The sequence below is a fragment of the Bison bison genome, unplaced genomic scaffold (genome assembly GCF_000754665.1).
Source record: "Bison bison bison isolate TAMUID 2011002044 unplaced genomic scaffold, Bison_UMD1.0 scf7180017864097, whole genome shotgun sequence".
Taxonomy (NCBI): Eukaryota; Metazoa; Chordata; class Mammalia; order Artiodactyla; family Bovidae; genus Bison; species Bison bison.
Genome location: NW_011494669.1, coordinates 1,911,464 through 1,935,755, shown reverse-complemented (window position 1 = coordinate 1,935,755; position 24,292 = coordinate 1,911,464). Strand labels below are relative to the sequence as shown.

The 24,292-nt window shown below is 42.3% G+C and overlaps 1 protein-coding gene across 5 annotated transcripts in view; it reads left to right on the top strand.

The window, feature by feature from the left end:
- Positions 1 to 24,292, top strand: part of PANK1 (pantothenate kinase 1) — a 104,666-nt gene that overhangs the window by 63,123 nt on the left and 17,251 nt on the right. For all 5 annotated transcript variants that reach the window (XM_010838527.1, XM_010838528.1, XM_010838529.1 and 2 more), the window contains one exon: positions 15,976 to 16,328. In XM_010838527.1, coding sequence (XP_010836829.1) covers positions 15,993 to 16,328 — 336 coding nt within the window. In that variant the 5' untranslated portion in view covers positions 15,976 to 15,992. The remainder of the gene's footprint in view (positions 1 to 15,975; positions 16,329 to 24,292) is intronic.

Below are 24,292 nucleotides of genomic sequence, written 5' to 3'. Positions count from 1 at the left end.
TATTATTTGTTTATCATTAATTTTTTTTTCTATAAGAATTTGTAGATAGCTTTTATGCTTAGAGTACTATTTCCATAATATCATTAATTTTTAACCATTTCTTCATGGTCTGAGATTTTGAAACCTTTCTTGGGATGAAATAGTCCTGTGCCCCAAAACAGATGCTTTGGGGTCACTCCAAAATCACTGAGATGGAAGCATCTGGTATCTCCTATGTAGTTTTTGTCTTGAGCTTGAGAGGTTTCTTGTTGTTTAGTTGCTCCGTTGTGTCTGACTCTGCCACCCCATGGTCTGTAGCCTGTCAGGCTCCTCTGTCCATGGGATTTCCCAGGAAAGAATGCTGGAGTGGGTTGTCATTTCCTTCTCCAGAGGATCCTCCCAACCCAGGGATTGACCTTGTGTCTCCTGCATTGGCGGGTAGATTCTTCACCACTGAACCACTAGGGAAGCCCTCATTGAGAGGTTAGGAACAGTCTTACAAGAATTCTCCCCTCCTTTCTTCTGAAGTCAGTAGGCTGGGAACAGGCAAGCTAGCACTCACACTGGAGATAAAGAAAGACAAGTAGGATGTAGGTCTGGACTCGGGCCTGGCAATCTGGAGGTGCTAGATTCAGGGTTGAGCCAAGAGGGACATTGCTGAAACTTGTGAGATATTTGTGATTCCAGGCAATCTCTCCACCGATGACCCTGTATTTCAGGTTAACCACAAAAGAGAAAAAAAAGATCCTGAATCTGTCTAGTATCACTCTTGTTTGTCAAACATTCCTAGGGATCAAATCAGTTAAACATCAGTGAGTTCTTATTGATATAACTGCAGTCATGTGGTTAAGACTGTGCTTCCAATGCAGGGAGCACGGATTCAAGCCTTGGTCAGGGAACTAAGATTCCACATACTGTGTGGCATGGCCAAAAATAAAGGATGTGTGTGTGTGTGTGTGTGTAAACACCTGTATACCTGAAACTAACACAACATTCTACAATCAACTATACTTCAATTTAAAAAAAAATTGTTTATTTATTTAAAAGCTGTAATTAAAAAGCTGGAGATCACTTAACTAATGTCTGGGTGGGTTCATTAACCTCTCTGCGCCTCAGTTTTGTCATCTGTAAATTGAGCATAATAACAGTGCCTACCTCGTTTGGTTATGACAATTAAATATTGCCTGTGAAGCTCCTGGCACAGCGCCTGGCACATAGTATGCCCTTAACACTAGTTGTTACAATGCTGCTGCATTTTTTATAGACCCTGGAATAAACTTCTCCAGAACTTCTAAAAAGAGACCTTTGATTGGCATGTGTGCAGCCCTGAGGTATTTTTTGAAATTTGGCCTGTGTGTCTATGCCCACACATCCAGATAAACTTGCATAAGCTAGTACTTCAGCACACATTTACCACCCTCCATTAAATTTGGGGCAAGGCTTAGGCATATTTGGTTGGCAAATGCTCTCACAAGTAAATGGATAACCTGTTGCGTCCTGATTATGTCGTCGTCGAGTTTTAGCATGTATAAGATTTAGAGGCTTTTTGTTTTGTTTTGTTTTTTAATGTTTACTACAAGTAAACTGAGGAGCTGTTAGATATTTTACTATTCAGCTTTTTGTGGTACATTTCCAGTAAATCTTTTCAAGCTACTGCATCAGTTTTGATTCACGCAATCTCTGAGATTGTAGGGAAAACTGCTGCAAAACCAGATAGGATTTACGCCTACTGTCTGTGACTCAAATTTGTCTCCATATTGTGTAATCCAAGGAAAGCACACAGATAGACCGTGCTGAGGTCCCTGACGCTGCGCCTGTCACCCATAAATGACAGTTTTCCGGTCTTCATGTTCATCAAAACAGCATCGTTCTTATTGGTTAACTTAATGTTAAATACGTGATATGTTTTGTAAAATAAACCAACTTAAGTAAGATACTGTTTTTACCTCTTTCATATTTGAGATCCACAGTTAAGATGTTTAAAAAAAAAAAGCTCCCATGCTCAAGAGTTTGACAGTCTCACCTTAGTGATAGAGAAGGGCACCATGCCCCCAAACTAAGTGGCACCAGACAAAATCTTTTGAATACTCATATATCTGTGAAATTTGAATCTCTTTTCCCAATTATATATTACATCTGGCTGTTCCTGCTGATCACAGCGATCATCACTTCTGGCATGTTGGCAGCCATAACCCAGAAGGCAGCTGAGAATCTGGAAGGAAACAAACCCTTCTGAGCTGCCAAAAATCAGTGTTAGAAAGTAGATCAAGTTGGAGATGCTCGTGCATTTTGCACTTGGAGTACTTCCTGGACTCTCTCGAGTCTATTTACTTTCACCCAAGTCACAGCTTTAACAGACTTGATCTTCTGGTTTCTCTGCAATCATACATAGCAGGTTAGGGAAAGACATTACAGTACACCAACAGCAGCCAAGAAATTAACAGCATTAGCTGAAAAGAAAGACATAGAAAGCTATAACAGAGACAGATGAATACTCAAACCGTAGCAGCCAGGGAAGCACAAGTTAATGTGGTACTTGAGGGCATCAGTATATAGTGGGTACAGTAATTGATTCTCACATGACCCTGAGTCATCAAAAGAGCTAAGACTTTATTCATGTTTCTTTAAGAATATGAGAAGTGAGTCATGCATTTTAGAAAGATTTCCTTCAAAAACTATTTATAATTTGGCATTTATATCTTAAAAGTCATTGGTAAAATGCATGGATTGGGTCAGAGCTTTATATATGTTATGAAATCTGCTTTATTGAGACATACACACATACAATTCACCCATTGAAAGTGCCCAGTTCAGTGGTTTTCAGCATATTCACAGTGAAACCATTAACACAATTTAGACTACATCATCACCCCCCAAAAAAACCTGATTAGCAATCACTCCCCTTTTCTCCCACAACTCCTAGTCCTGCTTCTGCTGCGGCTAAGTCGCTTCAGTCGTGTCTGATTCTGTGCGACCCCATAGACGGCAGCCCATCAGGCTCCCCCGTCCCTGGGATTCTCCAGGCAAGAACACTGGAGTGGGTTGCCATTTCCTTCTCCAATGCATGAAAGTGAAAAGTGAAAGTGAAGTCGCTTAGTCGTGTCCGACTCTTAGCGACCCCATGGACTGCAGCCCACCAGGCTCCTCCGTCCATGGGATTTTCCAGGCAAGAGCACTGGAGTGGGGTGCCGTTGCCTTCTCCGTTTGTCTCTATAGACTTGCCTATTGTGGATGTTTCATGTATATGGAATCATATATCTGGTCTTTTGCGATTGGCTCTTTTCACTTAGCATAGTGTTTTCAAACTTCACTTGTGTGTTAGTATGTATCAGTATTTCCTTCCTTTTTATTGCCAAATGATATTTCATTGTATGGACATGTCCTGTGTTATTCATCAATTGATGTACATTTCTGTTGTTTCCACTTCTTGACTATTATATGTAATACTGCTCTGATCATTTACATACAAATTTTTGTGTGGGCATATGCTTTCATTTCTCTTGGGTATATACCCAAGACTGCAATTGCTAGATTATAGACAAGCTTATGTCTAACCTCTTGCAAAACTGCCAGACTATTTTCCAAAGTGACTGCACTGTTTTATATTCTGACCATCGGTGTAGGAGGGTTCCAGTTACTCCATATCCCCATCAACACTTGTTATTTTCCATTTTTTAAATTATAACCATCCTAGTGGGTTTGAGGAAATACCTCATTGTGGTTTTGATGTGCATTTCCCTAAAAAAGTGCCCTTACATCCCTCCAACACTAGCATCCTGTGATTTTGAAACATTTAGTAGGTTCAAACTTTATCTGCAGTTGAATTAGAAGGTTCCTGAATGTCTGGGAAGTGTCAAACTTTACTGTGCTCAAAAGAGAACCCTGCACAGAACTGCTGCCCTTTGTAAATATTAAAGGATTGTTTTAATTAAGTAATGTCTGGTACAAGGACAATGTGAATTTCACTCATAGCAGAATTTTCACTTCTTCTTTCCAGACTTCTTGATTAATGATCAGTCCTTGCAGAGGAGAATGTAAATGCCAGGAGACCGGGTTCATTGCTGCATCCTGACTCCACCATAGAACCTCCCAGTCTATAGAACAAAGTGATCTGTTCACTGAATCGGTGGCCCCATAAGCATATAACTTGGTCTTAGATCATTGAAGGAGGGTCCTTGTGACCGCCTCGATTTCAGCTTGTATCGCCACATGAGCAGTTAGCACATCTTTTCTCAGTCCCCACCCAGCTAGACCTGAAAGGTTTGCCAGGCTTTCACAGCTAAAATTAATGAACAAAGCTCATTTCTGGTAGCCCCGTTGTTCTCTGCAGTGCCACCTAGCAATGCCGTTCTCCCCAAAGCCTCTTTAATTAACCACCCCCTGGTATTAAATTGTCAATAGCGTCCCTAGAGTAAGTAAGCATGCTCTGGTGGCTTGTCAAGACACAAAGCTAAACCTCTTGGAGATTTAAACTGGGATTTGTTTAAGGAGGTAATGAGATTACCATCTTGAGCTTCAGTGCAAGGTATTAGGAAGTTGGAAGAACCATTCTTAAGTGGATGCTGGGATCAGCTCTGGTGGCTGAAACGATCACACTGGAGACAGTCATACAGGTGCACTGCCTTCAGGTCCCCTTGGCACATCTCTGCATGGTCAAAACTGTGGCATCTTCTTTTTAATTCATGGACTATATTTCTGATGAATTGTTGTTGTTTAGTCACTAAGTCGTGTCTGACTGTGACCCCATGGACTGTTGCTCATCAGTCTCCTCTGTCCATGGAATTCTCCAGGCAAGAATACTGGAGTGTGTTGCCATTTCCTTCTCCAGGGGATCTTCCCAACCCAGGGATCAAGTCCATGTCTCCTGCCTTGCAGGTGGATTCTTTACTGCTGAGCACCAGCAAAGCCATTTCTGATGAGTCGAGTGGTGTAACTAAAGGTGAAGACCACATGGAAGATCTGTAATTGTATACATCTCTTGCCACCCCAGGTGGTGCGGTGGTAAAGAATGTTTCCTACCAAGGCAGGAGACTCGGTTTTGATCCTTGCGTCAGGAAGATCATCTGGAGGAGGAAATGGCAATCCACTCCAGTATTCTCACCTGGTAAACTCCATGGGCAGAGGAGCCTGATAGGCTACAGTCCATGGGGTCCCAAAGAGTAGGATACAACTGAACATGCACACACACACACACACACACCACCCCAACACACACACACACACACACACACACATACACTCAGCCTGAGAATATTGCAAGGGAATAGGAAACAAATTTCATCTGCCTTTCATTTCTCCTCCTTAAGACCTGTTGCAGGAAAGCAGGGCTGGACTTCAGGCGAGGGCGAGAAGATGAGTTCAATGGACACTGCAATGACCGTCCTCACTGTTCTAACTTCTTGTAAGAAGGTGGAATGGAGAGAGAGATTCCAGGACCTTGGAAAAGAGATTGCACCTCACTGAGCCTGTCAGCAACTCATGGAAGAGACTCGAGGAAAAGTTTGTTTTAGCCTCAGGGGTTTGACATTTTGGGTCCCGTCATGTCTGGCTCCCAGAGAAGGCAGTGGCACCCCACTCCAGTACTCTTGCCTGGAAAATCCCATGGACGGAGGAGCCTGGTGGGCTGCAGTCCATGGGGTCACTAAGAGTCAGACAGGACTGAGTGACTTCACTTTCACTTTCCACTTTCATGCATTGGAGAAGGAAATGGCAACCCACTCCAGTGTTCTTGCCTAGAGAATCCCGGGTCCGGGGAGCCTGGTGGGCTTCCGTCTATGGGGTCGCACAGAGTCGGACACGACTGAAGCAACTTAGCAGCAGCAGCAGGTCTGGCTCCAACTTGGCCCCGATTCCTCCTGGCCCAGATCCAGGCTAAGAATACACTTACTGGTGCCACCACAGTGGGGCCCTGCAAGGCCTTTTTTTCCCCTCCCAAATCTTAACTTAAACAAAAAGAGAGAGAGACATGACTTTCATGTCAGTATACCTGTTTGTTCTGATTTCATGGGGTTGTCTGTGCCGTGGGTTGCAAATCAGAGAATATCTGCCTGCCTGACCTAAATACATGAGTGCTGTCGCCAGAGCTTACTTCTTTATGGAAGAATGGCTGGTTACCTTTAAAATGGAAGTCATTGGGAGAGAGGAGCACATGATGAAATTTAATTATATGTGTAACATTTCTAGACCCATGTCGGTTGGGTTCAGTCCTGGTTGAATGATAACTGGAAACTTGAGAAGCTATCTTTAAAATGTGAAAATCACCCGCGGCACTGGTGTTATAAATTGTCCAGAAATAATTTCATTAGCAATCGATAAGATGTTTCCAAGGCCCTCTGGGAATGGGGACGTCAGCCGGGTCATTACCATGCATTGGCCTCAGTTGGCAGCCTGAGCTCCCTGGCAGTTATGAGCAAAGACAGCTCATTCAGACTCTGACTCTCACTTTCAAATTGTGGTCCAGTACTTATGAGCATTCAAGAGCATTAGTTCAGCTAGAACTCTGGTTTTGAACTTGACCCATGAGAATTCCAGGGGCTCCTCCTTGAAAACATTGTCTCTAGTCCCCCTGCTCTGGGCTCTCCAGGCAAAGGCCTAGGAGTCTGTATTTTTAACAAGTGCCTTGGATGTTTTTTATGATGAGGCAAATTTGAGAAATGTTGTTGATGGCAGTCAAGGTTTTTGTTGTTGTTGTTTGGGTTTTTTTTAATATTTATTTTTCTTTATTTATTTATCTGGCTGCACCAGATCATAGTTGCAGCCCCCTGCATCTTTGATCTTCGCATGCAAGATATTTAGTCTAGCTCCCCAACCAGGGATCGAATCCAAGCCCCCTGCTGTGGGAGAGGAGAGTCCCAGCCACTGAACCACTAGGAAAGTCCCTACACAATCAGTTTTTAAAACTAAAGATAATTGAAACATTTGACTTTAAAATTTAGTTGCATAAAATACTAAAATGGGAGTTGCTTTCGGGAAATACAGTTGTAAGAAAATCACAGAGCTGCCGTTCAAATTGCACATGCAAAGTAGACCCTGATTGGGTTTCACGTCACTTCTAACCTGGGGTTGGCACAGAGCAGAATATAAACAGAGTCTCACTCTCATGGATCTCAGGCACTCTTGACTTTGTGGGCCTCTTGCTCCATTTAAAAAAAAAAAGGCCTTTTACGACTGTTGCTGTAAAGTTGGATGTGTTGTTATGTATGACAGCATTTCCTTTGACATGAAAATTCATATTTTCTTCTGATTTTTTTGTGATTGTTTAAAATATGGTAGGCATGGAACCTGTGGTGCCTAACAGTTAACTGGAGCCTGTATGGCAGAGGTGGTGAAATCCAGAAGTTAGTTCTGGTGACTTGTGGTAATACTTCTACTTGCCTTGGGAGTTCTGAAAGGATTATTCTCTGAAAGGACTGTTCTCACTATCCTGTTCCCCTTTTGCATATGAGAATATGATCGGCCTTTTGGTTCTTTCCCACCTGTCTGGGAGAGGGAGAAAATTGATGGGCATCTGAGGCTTGTCAGTAGAAGAAGGGCTATTATCACACAGCGACGTGGGCCCTTTGCCATGGTGATCCATTCCCACAAACATCCCCGTGCTTTCTTCAGTGTGTTCTGAATTCCAGGTTTAACATTCAGGCTGTCAAGGGTGTGCCTTGCCAACAGTGAGGGAAATCAGGTCCCTTCCTGCCTGAAAGAGCCCTGGTGATGTCAAGCATCTAACTAGCTAAACAACTCTGCTCTTGAGTGTCAGGCTTCCCCTGTCATTCCTTTTCTTTTTTTAAATTTTTTTTTTTTTTAATGTGGACCATTTTTAAAGTCTTTATTGATTTTGTTACACTATTGCTGCTGTTGTTTATGTTTTGGTTTTTTGACTGCAAGTTACGTGGGATTTTAGCTCCCCAACCAGGGAAGGAACCTGCACACCCTGTGTTGGAATGTGAAGTCTTAGCCACTGGACACCCAAGGAAGTCCCTCTTTTTTTTTTTTTTCCCCAACCTTTTAAATTGAAATATAGTTGCTGTACAATATTATGTAAGTTAAAGGTGTACAATATAGTGATTCACAAATTTTAAAGGTTATAGGCCATTTATCAGATCAGATCTGTCGATCAGTCGTGTCTGACTCTTTGCGACCCCATGAATCGCAGCACGCCAGGCCTCCCTGTCCATCACCAACTCCCAGAGTTCACTCAAACTCACGTCCATCGAGTTGGTGATGCCATCCAGCCATCTCATCCTCTGTCGTCCCCTTCTCCTCCTGCCCCCAATCCCTCCCAGCATCAGCGTCTTTTCCAATGAGTCAACTCTTCGCGTGAGGCGGCCAAAGTACTGGAGTTTCAGCTTTAGCATCATTCCTTTTTATAGTTATTACAAAATATTGGTTATATTCCCTGTGTTGTACAGTATGTCCTTGCAACTTACTGTACCTAATGGTTTGTACCTCTACTCTCCTACCCCTTTCTTGCCCCTCTCTCCCCACTGGTAACCACTAGTTTGTGCTCTATATCTGTGAGTCTGTTTCTTTTTGGTTATATTTACTAGTTTGTTTTATTTTTTAGATTCCCTATATAAGGGATAGCATACAGTATTTGTCTTTCTCTGGTTTAGTTATTTCACTAAGCAGAATACCTTCCAAGTCCATCCATGTTGTGGCAAATAGCAACATTTAATTCTTTTATTTTGACTGAGTAGTATTCCATTGTGTGTGTATATATATATCACACGCTCTTTATAGTGCTATCTTAGATTTTGGTAACAGGCTTGACATGAGCAGAATATTGCTTGAGAAAGCAATTGTTGAGATGAGTAACCCAAATTGTTGAGATGAGGAAATGAAGGCACACTTTTTCATGAGCAAGACCACAGACCTGCTCTCTGTTCATTGAAGTGAAATTAAAACTTTTTTTTTAGCTTTTGCATCATTACAGAGAAGTTTTTGATTGAGAATTATAAAATAACTCTGCTTATGAAGATTAAACATATTGATTGTAAAAATTGAAAAACATCCTATCAGCAAAGCCAGAAGAAAAAAACCATAAGCCCACTCTAATGGGCTTCCCACATGGTGCTAGTGGTAAAGAACCTGCCTGCCAATGCAGGTAGGCATGAGAGATGTGGATTCGATCCCTGGGTCAGGAAGATCCCCTGGAGCAGGGCACAGCAACCCACTCCAGTATTCAGACAGAGGAGCCTGGTGGGCTGTGGTCCATAGGGTTGCAGAGTTGGAAAGGACTGAAGTGACTTAGCACACACTATCCATAATGCCTGTTAACATTTTGGCCTGAAGTTTCTAGTCTTGTTTTCTGGGAACAAGTAACTGTTTAATTTTTACACAAAACTGTAATCATACAAAATGTACCACTAACCACCCGCACTTTTTACCTAATAATATATAATAATATATAATGAACATTCTCCTCATGTCATTAATTGCTGCTGCTGCTACTGCTAAGTCACTTTAGTCGTGTCCGACTCTGTGCGACCCCATGGATTGCAGCGCACCAGGCTCCCCCGTCCCTGGGATTCTCCAGGCAAGAACACTGGAGTGGGTTGCCGTTTCCTTCTCCAATGCGTGAAAGTGAAGTCGCTCAGTCGTGTCTGACTCTGTGCGACCCCGTGGACTTCAGCCTTCCAGGCTCCTCCATCCATGGGATTTTCCAGGCAGGAGTACTGGAGTGGGGTGCCATTGCCTTCTCCGCATTAATTGCTATCTTACAAAATTATTTTGATGGTGATATATTGTTCCTTTGTATTAATGGATAATTGTCTATAACCAACCTTTTATTTTTGGACATGAAATTCATTTCCTCAGTAGTAGTAGTAAAACAATGATTTTTAAGATAAATTTTTGAATGCATGCATAACTATTTCTATAGGGTAAAGCGGAACCAGTGTATCAAAGGGCGTAGGAATGTGGTGCTTTTTAGTATATATTTCCAAATAGCCCAGAGGAAGGATTCCAACCATTTATATTCCCATTCCTACTCTGGAAGTGCTTGTGTTCTGATACCTTTGTGCTGTGCTGTGCTGTGCTTAGCCGCTCAGTCATGTCCGACTCTTTGCAACCCCATGGACTGTAGCTTGCCAGGTTCCTCTGTCCATGGGGATTCTCTAGGCAAGAATACTGGAGTGGGTTGCAGTGTGACTAAAATTTCAAGAAATCTGGTATGCATTAATTTAAAAGAAACCATCACTCAAGTTTCTTTGCGTAGAGTATTTAATGTTTAGCAGACTGCTCTGTGTACAATAATTACGGGTTTCTTCACAATGTTATGGAAACCCTTTTATTAAATTTTACATTTACCATTTTCTTCAAGGTCCTTAAATAGTTCTTAGGTTTTCAGCTCTTATATTTTATGCTGTTAAAGCTATGCTTTTGGAGGACTTTGTATATGTGTAATTGGGATGATGAAATGTAAGAATTTAACAGAACCTTAGTTAGTTAGTCTACTTCATCTTACAGGTTAGTAAATGGCTCAAGAGAAAAACCTGCCTACAATCATTCTGTCTGTGACTGACAACTCAACTCAGACCAGCCTAGCGAAATGGGGAATATGTGGGCTCATGAAACTGAAAATAGTTTCTGTTACCTACTGTGATCAACCTTGGGTAATCCCTTGAGCTTTCCAAACCTCGATTTTGTTATCTGTAAACAAAGTGTTGAATTTGACCAAAGATCCCTTCCACCTCTTAAAGTTCAGTGCTTCTGTGAATACATTAGCAGAGAATTTCATTATGCTGTCAGTGAAATTGAGACACAGTGAGGGGGTGGCTAGCACTGAGGAAATTTGTAAAGAAATACAGTTTGTATTACATACTTGGATCTAAATTAAAGTTGTTATTGGTGGTGTTTTTAACTTGCAGAAGTCCCTAGGCAACTTGAGCATAATCGGTACTCACATAGTATAAAAATATCTTCCAAAGTACTTGAAAAGTCTCTTTTCTGTTGATTACACAATCCTCAAACTTCTTTCCCACCTGTTTATTAGTTTGCTTGACAATCTATTAACAAAGAGTGGGGAAAGAAACTCAGTCCAGGAGGGAAGGGGCCAGCAGCACCAGTGACCACCACAAGGTGTGCTTCTGGTTCCCAGGTATTTGGCTCACTCTCCTTCCTCCATGTGAAATACTCATCTCCTCCCCAAAGGAGAGAACCCCACAGTCCCACCCAGTCAAAGAGCCTAGGTGATGCACAGTTGGCACTAAATTAGGAGGTGAAACAAAGTTATTTCAACATCAACTCTAGATGTGGGTCCTCTTGATCTAGAGGCTTCTGAACTAAAAAAAAAAAAGCATCTGGGTTTAAAAGGGAAGAGTAAAGAGTGAGTGCAGATATTCTGTATCTAGAAGGAGCATCACTTCTGGCAAACACAGAAGAGATTCTTATCAGTGGTTCAGCTAAATTTATCAAAACATCTGCATACCCTGGATTAAAGAAAACACGAGTCATGGATGGTGGCTGCATTTGGATTTCTTTTTTCCCTTTCTCTTCTGTCTCCAACCACAGCTTGTATATGGGAACTATCGTTTAGGTAGCCCTTGATATCAGGAAGATAAATAAAACTGAACATTTAAAATATGATAGTGTCCTATAAAAGCATTAAAATGTAAATAGAAGGGCATTTAATTTTTTATGAAGGTAAGAAATGAATACAGTAAGTGAAAGCAATTTATATTGCCATTTAAACTATAGTTTTCCAATCCTTATTCCCTTTTACCTTAACCCAAACTGCTCATATGCCATTTAACTGAATTTTCAAAACTCAACACTTTCCCCCACTGTTTTGCTGAGCTGCTAACAAAAGCTTTGAAATGGAGGAGGTGACGCAGGAAGAAGAAACTGGAATTATAAATAATTTATAAAATGCTTAGCTGTCCCTAGACACATTTTAAAAAGGGAGACCTCTTTTCAGTTGCCTGTACTTAAATTAACAACAGCCAACCATATACAGGCCACAGGGGCTTTTCTGGGTTACATACAACTTGTTCTGTCCATTCTGCACTAAGATGTCTTATTTTCCATTATCACTGAATTCTTATTTTACTTCTTCACATACTGAAATTTCTAAGTATAGAATTTTCTCATGCTTTTCTCTGACTTCTAGCCTCTACCTATACAATCTACTTATCCCACCATCCTCCGACAATATAAACAACCCGAAGGGGTGGCCTTCTCTACCTTCCTGTGGGCTCATATAATCATAAACACTTGGGGTCTGCCTTCCACCTGCCTGCCCACTGTCCTTCGTTCCTCCTTCCTCTTTTCCTTTCTCCCTTCTTTTTTTTTTTTCCAAACCAGATGGAGTTAATAAGTTATTTACACTGCTAGGTATCTCTTGTTTTTCTCATCTGTAGAAGATTGGGGGTATCTCTAGTATAGATCTCATTCATTCTTTCTAATGTCTGCCTAATATCCCATGGTTTGGAAAGTCATGCTTTATTGAAGTTTCTCTGTTAAAGGGCATGTATGTTGCTTCCAATTTGTTTTGATCTTGCTTTTTTGTTTTTCTTACATTTGGCCACTGTAAGGGATGCAGTGGGCTTCCCAGGTAGCTCAGTGTTAAAGAATCTGCCTGCAGTGCAGGAGACATGGGTTTGATCTCCAGGTCAGCAAGATCTCCTGCAGAAGGAAATGGCAATCCACTCCAGTATTCTTGCCTGCAGAATCCCATGGACAGAGGAGCCTTGCTAGGTTCAGCCCATGGGGTTGCGAAAGAGCCGGACATGACTTGGTGACTAGTCAACAAGAAGGGGTGCAGTAAACTTCTTTATACCCATCCTCAAATACTAGTCCTTTAAAAAATATGGTCCAAGAGAGGAATTAACTGCATTTTAAAATGTATGTGTGCTTTTAATAGATGTTGGCAGAGTCTGTCAAAAATGGTTATCCTTAGCAGTGTTCCAGAATACACTTCTCCCATCCTATTCAGTAGTAGGTGTCTTTCCTACGTGGACAAGAATGGATTATACCTGCAACCTCGATTGCATAACTGGACAGTGTTGACATACTACAGTATATTTCAGTGGGGTTTAAAACTAGGGCTCTGGTTGGCCTATTTGATTGTGGCTGGTTGTGATTTTTGTATATGTGTTTCTTAAAAAAAAAAAAAATCCTTGGGAAGTTTATGGGAGGGAGGGGGCTAGAGGCCATTCTTACACAGTCCACTCCTTTCGCAGATAAGGAAATTGTGATCCAGAGAGGTGAAGGAAGTTAGTGTGAGCTAGTTACTGGCTGCTGCTTCTGAGAAGCAGTTGTTCAGAATCCTGAACTGGGACTCCACCTATTACACTGTGGATTGGGCTTCCCAGGTGGCGCTAGTGGTAAAGAACCCTTGTGCCAGTGCAGGTAGATGTAAGAGACATGGGTTCAATTCCTGGGTCGGGAAGGTCTCCTGGAGGAGGGAATGGCAACCCACTCCAGTATTCTTGCCTGGAGAATCCCATGGACAGAGGAGCCTGGTGGGCTGCAGTCCCTGGGATCACAAAGAGTTGGACACAACTGAAGTGACTGAGCACTCACGCATGCACACTGTGGGCCGTGCTGACAGTGATTTTTCAAGAATGGACCAAGAACATCATCTGTGAGCTAGGGATGAATGGTTCCCAGGTTTCTGCTCTCTCCTGCTAGGATAGGCAAGCTTCCCAGTCTATACTGAGCTGTGTGGGATTTGCTTTGCAAACTTCTGCAAAGATAAGAGGACATTTGTTAACAGTCTTGTTACCGGAATTTGCTTCTCTTAATATGTTTTTGAGAAAAAAAAATATATTTATATAGCTGCACCAGGTCTTAGTTGTGGCATGAGGGATCTTTGACCTTCACTGAGGCACACAGGATCTTTAGTTATGGCATATGAGAACTCTTAGTTGCAGCATATGGGATCTAGTTCCCCGAACTGGGATTGAACCCGGGCCCCCTGCATTGGGAGCACAGTCTTAGCCACTGAACCAACCAGGGAAGTCCCTGCTGTTCTCAATCTTCTAGGGAGTTTGGGATTTACCATTCGAGTTACTGCTTACCAAGTGTGGAGGAGCTGGCTTGGATCAGAACTCAAATGACAACAGGCAAGCACAGGAGAGAAGATTCTAGGCAGGAATGGCTTCCTCCTATGTACTCCTTCCTCCTCCCTTCCCAGTGTACCGATGGAGAGGGCTAAATAGTGGGGCTGCCTAGAAAGAAGACTTCCTCTAAGTCCTAGTTCTGTTGCTGGCCGTGTAATCTCTAGGCATAATGTGCACAATTTGACCAGGGCTCAAGTGGCTGTTGTCTAGGGCTGAATAAAATAAGCTTTTTGAAAGAAGCCACTTTAACTTCTTGAGTCTTTAAACTCAGTTTTGGTGTTTTTAGTTTAGATCTGAGTATGCTGCTGCTGCTAAGTCGCTTCAGTCGTGTCCAACTCTGTGCGACCCCATAGACGGCAACCCACCAGGCTCCCCCATCCCTGGGATTCTCCAGGCAAGAACACTGGAGTGGGTTGTCATTTCCTTCTCCAATGCGTGAAAGTGAAGTCGCTCAGTCGTGTCCAACTCTGTGCGACCCCATAGACGGCAACCCACCAGGCTCCCCCATCCCTGGGATTCTCCAGGCAAGAACACTGGAGTGGGTTGCCATTTCCTTCTCCAATGCGTGAAAGTGAAGTCGCTCAGTCGTGTCTGACTCTGTGCGACCCCGTGGACTTCAGCCTACCAGGCTCCTCCGTCCATGGGATTTTCCAGGCAAGAGTACTGGAGTGGGGTGCCGTTGCCTTCTCCAAGATCTCAGTATAGTTGATTTAGAATGTAAACTCACTTTTACTGTAAGATTCAGATTTAGCCCATACAGTCTACTGAGGAAGATGAAAAGGGATCTCCAAATTTCAGATTCCCATTTGAGTTTGCCCCATGCTTACTACAAAGCATTCAACAGTCCAGTATTAATTTTCCAGGTTGCCTCTAAATAAACTCAGCCTGTTCAGGGAGCTCAGCCCTTTCCTCACAATAACAATAAAAATAATTACTATGGAAATTCATTTTGTCATAGGTAAGCCTCTCCAGCATTTTATTAAATATAAACATATATTTATGTATTAAAATATTACACAAAACATGCCTCTGTGTTGTATACCTGGTATTTGTAGGCTTGACCATCAGTGGTCATGGTTCTTGTAGTTCAGCAGTTTGCAAGCCTGCAAACTGGAACATCTGGGGAACTTAAAAAAACACTCATGCCTAGGTCCTCCCCAAGAATTAAATCAGAATCGATGGGGGAGGAGACACAGGGCTGAGGTGAGGACTTCTGGGTGGGCACCTGGAGATGGAGAGAGAATCTCTTCCTTAGAAAAGAAAGGAATGAGTTGTAATTCGATCTGTTCTTTTGAGAGGCCTGTTGCCATTGGAATCATCATGTCTGCCCCTCAGCTCTTATAACCCACTGTCTCTCCTTTCTCCTTCCTGTTTATTCTGTTGAGTGAAGCAGTGGAGTCACATTGTATAAAAGTCAGCTCGTGAAGGCAAAAATTGTGTACTGTGATAATTATCATCCAAGAGTGCTCTGGGAAGAGAGCATGAGGCTTAGGGGTCAACATACCATCTCTTGGTACATACAGATAGCATAGCAGCATTTCCTCTGGTGTCAGATCATTGTTTCTTTCCCTGAAATTCTGATAAAATAGCTTTTGGGAGCCAGAGTGTATGCAAAATATGTATCTCTAAGTATTGAAATTGCACTCCATTTGGTGACATTCTGGAGCCCTGAGAAGCAAGCGGCCATTGACTGCCTTAGAGAATCCTATTCTTATCTCATAGTCAATTCTGAGTCCAACTCTTGAGTGGGATGGAAGCAGAATCACGGGCACCATTTTAAAGAGGGTATTTCACCTCGCCTGTCTCTTCTTTTAGGCACCTAGAGTAGAATTCTGGTAAATTTAATGGTAAATGCACATACATCTGCGACACCACTGCGTTTCATTATTGACTGTTTCTTGAATGTACAGAATTCACGGTCACTCTTTCTGTCCCCTAGCGTTCCCGTGGTTCGGCATGGATATCGGTGGGACGCTGGTTAAATTGGTCTACTTTGAGCCGAAGGATATTACAGCTGAAGAAGAGCAGGAGGAGGTGGAGAACCTAAAGAGCATCAGGAAGTATTTGACTTCTAACACGGCTTATGGGAAAACCGGGATCCGAGACGTCCACCTGGAACTGAAAAACTTGACCATGTGTGGGCGGAAGGGGAACCTGCACTTCATCCGCTTCCCCAGCTGTGCAATGCACAAGTTCATCCAGATGGGCAGCGAGAAGAACTTCTCCAGCCTGCACACCACGCTCTGTGCCACGGGAGGCGGGGCTTTCAAGTTCGAAGAGGATTTCAGAACGGTATGTCCGCGTTCAGTTCAGTTCAGTCACTCAGTCGTGTCCGACTCTGCGACCCCATGAATCGCAGCACGCCAGGCCCCCCTGTCCATCACCAACTCCCAGAGTTTACCCAAACCCATGTCCATCAAGTCGGTGATGCCATCCAGCCATCTCATCCTCTGTCGTCCCCTTCTCCTCCTGCCCCAATCCCTCCCAGTATCAGGGTCTTCCGCTTTAGCCCTGTGCAAACCACAAAACCACCTCTTAGAGAAACAAAGGAAGCCTTTCCTATGCCCATAAGCATGGCGTCTCCAATAGAAGAACTAGGCTACTAGGCTTGGCAACTTTGGACACGTTTACCTCACCTCTCACTGCTTCAGTTTCCTCATCTATATGAGAATAAAAATAGTTCCTACTTCATAGGGCTGGCGGCTATAATATGTACCTGGCACTTACAATGCCCAGTAAATATTAGCTGCCCTCTTCAGTTTTGTTTCAATTATGTCTGCACAATGTGCTAAAGACAAGGTGATGTAAATCACCTTCTGAACTATTTTAGTTTTCCAGACTCTTGAGTCTTGTGAAAAACATAATTATTGTGCCAGTTTCATAGATATATAGACCGAGGCCTGCAGGAAAGACTTTTTATACATCTTACTAAAAATGAGTACTTCTTTCTGCCCATTTGCTCTGTGTCTTTTCTGTTTTATGAATGTCCTTTAGAAGTTTTGCTCACAAACAAAAATGAAATCTTTGATATTACTTACAGGTAAATTCCTTTATAAATAAACAAGATTTAGGCAGTATGGTTCTACATAATAAGAATAGTAACTTATCCTGAGGGCATCCTTGGCAGTCCAGTGGTTGAGACTCTGTGATTCTAGTCCAGAGGGTGTGGGTTCAATCCCTGGACAGGGAATTAGGATCCCATACGCCACATGGTGCAGCCAAATAAGTAAATAATACCTTATCCTGACCAGCAGGATATTCTGCCTCTGTGTTGCTTATTTAGATTTGACAGAGTTGGCTAAATGGAAGATATGGATGAGTGGCATAGAGTCCTAACTTCCTCTTTATTAAGCAATCTCTAACACCTGTGTGTTCCAATTTCCCCATTTCTATAATCAAGATAATCTCTTTAATGTCTAGGTTCATCTCACAGGGAATAAAATGAGAAGAAAGAAAAATAATAGAGAAATTTAAATGAACAGAAGTGTTTGAACATAAAAGAAGGAAGGTTGAAAGATTCTGGGATTAGTCTTGCCAGAAACTTTATCATTAATGAATAAATTAGTAAATCAATGCCTTATTCATTGTATTTAATAAAGCTCTAATGCAAATTGATTTGCACAATCAAAAGGAGCATCATTTATCTCATTGATAAGTAGTTTCTGCAAGAGCTAGCAATAGAGCCCTGGAACGTTCCCTTCAATCAGATTGATTATATTCAGGTGTTCACTTTTCCTTTTGTGTCCGTGTTCCCTACCCAGCAGTAGAATTTGATGCTGCCACTTACTTAAATGATCCATGGAATCTTTTCTCCACCAAGTTCAATTCAGTTCAGTTGCTCAGTTGTGTCTGACTCTTTGTGACCCCATGTACTGCAGCACACCAGGCCTCCCAATCCATCACCAACTCCTGGAGTTTACCCAAACTCATGTCCATTGACTCGGTAATGCCATCCAACCATCTCACCCTCTGTCGTTATCCCTGTCTCCTCCTACCCCCAATCCCTCCCAGCATCAGGGTCTTTTCAGATGAGTCAGCTCTTCACATCAGGTGGCCAAAGTGTTGGAGTTTCAGCTTCAACATCAGTCCTTCCAATGAATACTCAGGACTGATTCCTTTAGGATGGACTGGTTGGATCTCCTTGCAGTCCAAGGGACTCTCAAGAGTCTTCTCCAACACCACAGTTCAAAAGCATCAATTCTTTGGTGCTCAGCCTTCTTTATAGTCCAATTCTCATCCATACATGACTACTGGAAAAACCATAGCCTTGACAAAACGGACCTTTGTTGGCAAAGTAATGTCCCACTTTTTAATATGCTGTCTAGCTTGGTCATAACTTTTCTTCCAAGGAGTAAATGTCTTTTAATTTCATGGCTGCAGTCACCATCTGTAGTGATTTTGGAGCCCCAAAAAATAAAGTCACCCACTGTTTCCACTGTTTCCCCATCTATTTGCCATTAAGTGATGGGACCGGATACCATGATCTTAGTTTTCTGAATGTTGACCTTTAAGCCAACTTTTTCACTCTCCTCTTTGGGGCCCAATAATTGAAGAGTTTTGAAACTGAGAAGGTTGAGATCTAGGAGCATGAACATTAAGTGCAAATTCATAAATGAAAAAGCACTGATCCTGAATTCTGATTATGTTTCTGCATTTAACTATCTGGGTGCCTTTGGATAAATCATGTCCCTCCTGTGGGACTCAGTTTCATCATCTTCAGAAGGCAGCAGAAGGTGGCTACAAGGATAAGGAAACTAAAGCTAAAGAGCCATAAAGAGGCATTCCTAGTGCCCCCTTAGGTGAGAGCTGAGTGTTAGCTCAATTCTGATTCAGCAGATGCTGACCCACTGCTAGTGCTGTGAGCTCCCCAGGTCCCCAAGGTTGCCTGTGTCCATCTCTTCTAGGGAGCCTGAAGTGAACCAAGGTGACCTACAGCATTTAAGCAACCTCTATCAAAGGCTCTATCCCTCCTCTGGGGTAATGCCCCAGGAGAAAGTTACTCAATTTTTGTTGGTCATGAGCAAGTGTGTTTCTCAAGGATCTGACTTGAGAAAAGTCATGTCTTATTTAACCAAAAAAAAGAAGCCTCTGTCCAGGAGAAATATCAGTAACCTCAGATACGCAGATGACACCACCCTTATGGCAGAAAGTGAAGAAGAACTAAAGAGCCTCTTGATGAACGTGAAAGAGGAGAGTGAAAAAGTTGGCTTAAAGCTCAACATTCAGAAAACTAAGATGATGGCATCTGGTCCCATCACTTCATGGCAAATAGATGGGGAAACAATGGAAACAGTGAGATTTTATTTTTTTGGGCTCCAAAATCACTGCAGATGGTGATTGCAGCCATGAAATTAAAAGATGCTTGCTCCTTGGAAGAAAAGTTATGACCAAGCTAGACAGCATATTAAAAAGCAGAGACATTTCTTTGCCAATAAAGGTCCATCTAGTCAAGGCTATGGTTTTTCCAGTAGTCATGTATGGATGTGAGAGTTGGACTATAAAGAAGGCTGAGCACTGAAGAATTGATGCTTTTGACCTGTGGTGTTGGAGAAGACTCTTGAGAGTCCCTTGGACTGCAAGGAGATCCAACCAGTCCATCCTGAAGGAGATCAGTCCTGGGTGTTCATTGGAAGGACTGATGTTGAAGCTGAAACTCCAACACTTTGGCCACCTGATGTGAAGAGCTGACTCATTTGAAAAGACCCTGATGCTGGGAAAGATTGAGGGCAGGAGGAGAAGGGGACAACACAGGATGAAGTGGTTGGATGGCATCGTCAACTTGATGGACATGGGTTTGTGTGGACACCGGGAGTTGGTGATGGACAGGAGGTCTGGCATGCTGCGATTCATGGGGTCACAAAGAGTTGGACACGACTGAGCAACTGAACTGAACTGAACTGTTCCTTCAGGCTGCTGGAGCCTAATAAACAGATTGGTGCAGGCAGCAAGTCTGGAGTACTTGCCTAACAGTCTAGCCATCTATAAAAGAAAGTATCAATATATGGGCTGCCTTCTGTTTGCCTACTCAGGTTTTGTTATTTTTCTCACTCACAAAACATATTTGAAATTCAACTCTCTTTCTGGTCTCTCTCAGCTCTCCTGTGTAAGGAGCAAAGAGCCCCTAGTGTAATCTATAGTTCAGAGTCAACCATTTTATATGCAGATTGTTCTTGAGCTTAGTAAGATAACCTTTTCTACCATTTCCAGTATGACTTATAGAACCAATGTCAGCAAAAGCACCTTGGACAGTGTGGGGTATCATACAAATGTGTATCATACAAACAATTTAGTGACTCATTTCTCAAGGGCAGGAGAGTGATATAATGGGGTAGGTCAATGGCATACTCCCATAGAGAGCAGGCATGAAACCTCCTGGGATGGTTTTTTTCATATTTATGAACATACATATGTATGTATGAATGCATTTATTTATTTATTCATTCAGCTATTTATTTAGTTACTTTGAAAGTTTATTGTATTGAAGTCTAGTTGATTTCCTAGTTGAATCTAATTGAATCCATCTGCAATACAGGAGACCCTGGTTCGATCCCTGGGTTGGGAAGATCCCCTGGAGAAGGGAAAGGCTATCCACTCCAGTATTCTGGCCTGGAGAATTCCATGGACTGTATATAGTCCATGGGGTCGCAAAGAGTCAGACATGACTGAGCAACTTTCACTAGTTGATTTGCAATTGTGTGTTAATTTCTGCTGTACAGCAGAAAGATTCTCTGTATTGATACACATATACACCTTCTTTTTCATATTCTTTTCCATTATGTTTAGGATACTGACAACAGTTCCCTGTGTTATACAGTAGGGCCTTCTTGTTTAGCCTATCTTATATATAATAATTTTTGCTAGTTAGTTATTTTTGACAGAGGGAAGCACATAAGGAGAACCTCTTCCAATTGTATCCTCAACATGTCTTGTGTTTATAATCCATATTTTTTTTCTAATTTCAGCATACAGGGAATCACTGAATTCCTTTGAGAAATTAGAGCCTTCAGTTTGGAAGTGGGTTTCCAAATGTATTTCAGCTTAAGAAGATTGAATTATTTCACCTCTTGTATAAATTGTATAACTCATGTGTAGCTCATGTTTCCAAGGCATTCACACAGCCATCTCATCCGGTTCTTGAAAAGAGCCCTGAAAGTTAACTAGAGCAGCCGGTACTGGGGACAGTATGTGATTTTATTGAAGGCCTGTTGTCACTCTGTGATCATACATTCATACCAGCTCTTCAGCTCCAAAGTCTGTGTGGTCGCAGGACCAGCAGCATCTGGATCACTTGGGATATTGTTAGACAGGCAATCAGAAACTCTGGGAGTCGGGGCCCAGCAATCTGATTTAACAAAGCCTCCAGGTGTTCTGATGGTGCCTAAAATTTGAGAATCCCCACTGCACCCATGCTTGCTTGGGTGACTTTGGGAATGGGCAAAACAGAATTAGTTTATCATAGTAATAATTTGAAAAAAAGTGGGGGTTTTTTTGTGTGTGTGTGTTTTTTTTTACTTTATTTCTTCCTCTATCCCCATTATTTACAGAGTTTGAGTTTTAGGGCTAATTTTGATTTCTTGTTTTTAAGTTTGGGGAATAGTTTAAACTTAATGATTTAAGAACAGGCAGAACTCATACTGTCTTTTCTTTTTGGCTGCACTGTGTAGCATGTGGGATCATAGTTCCCCATCAGGGATTGAGCCTGGTGCCCACTGCAGTGGAAGTGAAGGGTTTAACCATTGGACTGCCAGGGAAGTCCTGCAAATCATATCTTCTGAAAGTGCTAAGGAGAGTTACACTCAGTGGTGCACTGGAGTCAGCTCCTGTTGGCTCATGAGAACCCACTGTGTCTTCCCAAGTTGGTGCTTAGTGACATTGTGCTGGCAGCTTGAAGCTGGCCGTGGTGGGAGTGATGATACAACTGAAATTGGTAAAAGCTGTAAACCAGGGCTTTTGCTCCTAGAGAGGTAATTGTTAAACATTTACCAATACACCTTGGTGACAAGGTTATGTTCACATTAACTGAAGCTTCATCTGCATAGTCACTGCATCTGATATTTCAGATCTACCATCATCTAAGACCCATTATAGAGATCACCATTAAGAATACATATAAAATTCATAGGAATTTACTGCCTATTAGTGGGAAGTCAGATGTAGCCCACAGCTGTTATGGTGCCCTTCTATATAGATATTTAATTTAAACTAGCTGCCAGCATTTAAAAATTGGAAGTTTCACGTAAAAATCTAGATTTCTGACTCTTGAGAAATCTGATCATTTGGCAACAGTGAGCCCCCACTATCACGTGGGCTGCAGTGAATTTTAAACACATGTGGATTGCCTTGTGTGCCACGATCCCCATCCTTCTGTTACTTGAACGTTTAGTCAAGGGACTTTACTCCTTTACTGGCTCCTGCAGCATTTGTTTTTCTTTACCCCCAGTATAAAGAAAACTAAGTCCCAAGAAAGAGCGTTTCTCTGTAGCTGGGATCTGAACATGCTGTCCAAGTAATGATTTGACTCATGGCTTACACTTGGGAGCCTGTCCTATTTCCCGGATGAGAAAGACCTTCGAGGGAGGTCTCCATAGGTCTCAATGAAAGTGACTAATATTTCTGTTTCTCAGTGTGGGGTGCATGACCTCAGGCTTCAGAAATATCCATCGTACTGATGAACCTATTTGCAGGGCAGGAATAGAGAAGAGGACGTAGAGAATGGACTTGTGGAGAGGAAGGAGAGGGTGGGACCAATTGGGAGAGTAGCACTGACATAAATACACCCACATGTAGAGTAGCCAGCTAGTGGGAGGCAGCTTCGCAGCCCGGGGAGCTCAGCTCAGTGCTCTGTGCTCACCTAGAGGGGCGGGATGGGTGGAGGAAGGAGGCTGAAGGGGAAGGGAATATACGTATACATATAGTTGATTCACATGTTGTACAGCAGAAACCAACACAACACTGTAAAGCAATTATACTCCAATTAAAAAATAAAAACAAATACCCGTCCCTCAGTAAAATGCTATAGAAGAGATGTCTGTTTGCAGCTAGCACATTATTTGAAAGTGATTTTGAGGGAAAAGTTGAGATCTTTCCTTTCAGAGCAAAGTTGCATGCTTTATATGCCTTGACAGGTTTTTCTTTCTCCTGAGCAGTTTCAGGACGTCTCCTGGACACACTTTGTTCACGTTTGTGATGTTAGTTCTGGGCATGGGTTTCAATATTGTTGATGGACCTCTGATTAATTTTTAAGCAGATTAACCTATGACCCCAAGACTGGCTGATGAAATCACTACTTTTCAGTGTGGGGTGATTTAAGAGGGGACGGCTTTCCCTGTTCTGTTTAAGAAATGTTTATTAAGCCATTATAATGGACAGGCCTTTGAGCGTGGTGTGCAGGGGCACCCAGTGAACCACAAAGCAAGCCAGAATGTGACCCTTGCTGTGAGTGCAGTGGAAGACATGGATAGAGCTGAGGAATCTAGGAGGAAGAGAAGACAGGGTTTATCAAGAGAAGCGGGTATAGTGATACCCGCTGTGTATCACTATAGCGTTTAGCTCTCCAGATGGTCTTACACCTCTAGTGTCACCCCCGAACACATGGTATGCATCTCACCCAGAATTTCACTTGGTGGAAAATGAAATGTTCAGGATCATTTGATAGATTTGCTTGATCATCATGTGTCATTTAGAATGCTTTTTCCTGTATATCAAGAAAATGTCCACCGTCTTGCCAGTAACCTATTCTAACTCTGCTCTGCAGATAAAGCTTCAGTAGATTTTGTTGACTGGGACAGTGAGATGACAAAAAGTCCAAAATTTCCTTCTAGCTATTAACTTTCATAATGAAGACGACGCTTTGGGGGCAATATGTCTAAGTATAGTGCTCATGTAGGTGGTTTCCAGATCCCAGAAGAAGGACTCATGATGAATGAAGACAGAAGAACTGCAAAGCATTTGCCAGTTGTGTCACTTAGGGGAAGTTACTTCAGGTCTATGAGCCTCAAACAGCATTAGGATAATGGTACCTCTTCATAGGATTTTTGTGAGAACTAAATGATCTAGTATAAGGGTTGGGCATATAGTAAACAATAAATACTAGTTATTATTTTCTTAAAGAGATTTTTTAAAATTTAAATTAGACCCTATAAATTATCTTCCATTGTTGACTCAGTTTCATGTTGGTGAATATTAGATTGTTTTCGTTTTTTGGGGGACCAGCAGTAAGATCACTCTTGAGGACCATTAATAAGCTTTTGAGGATG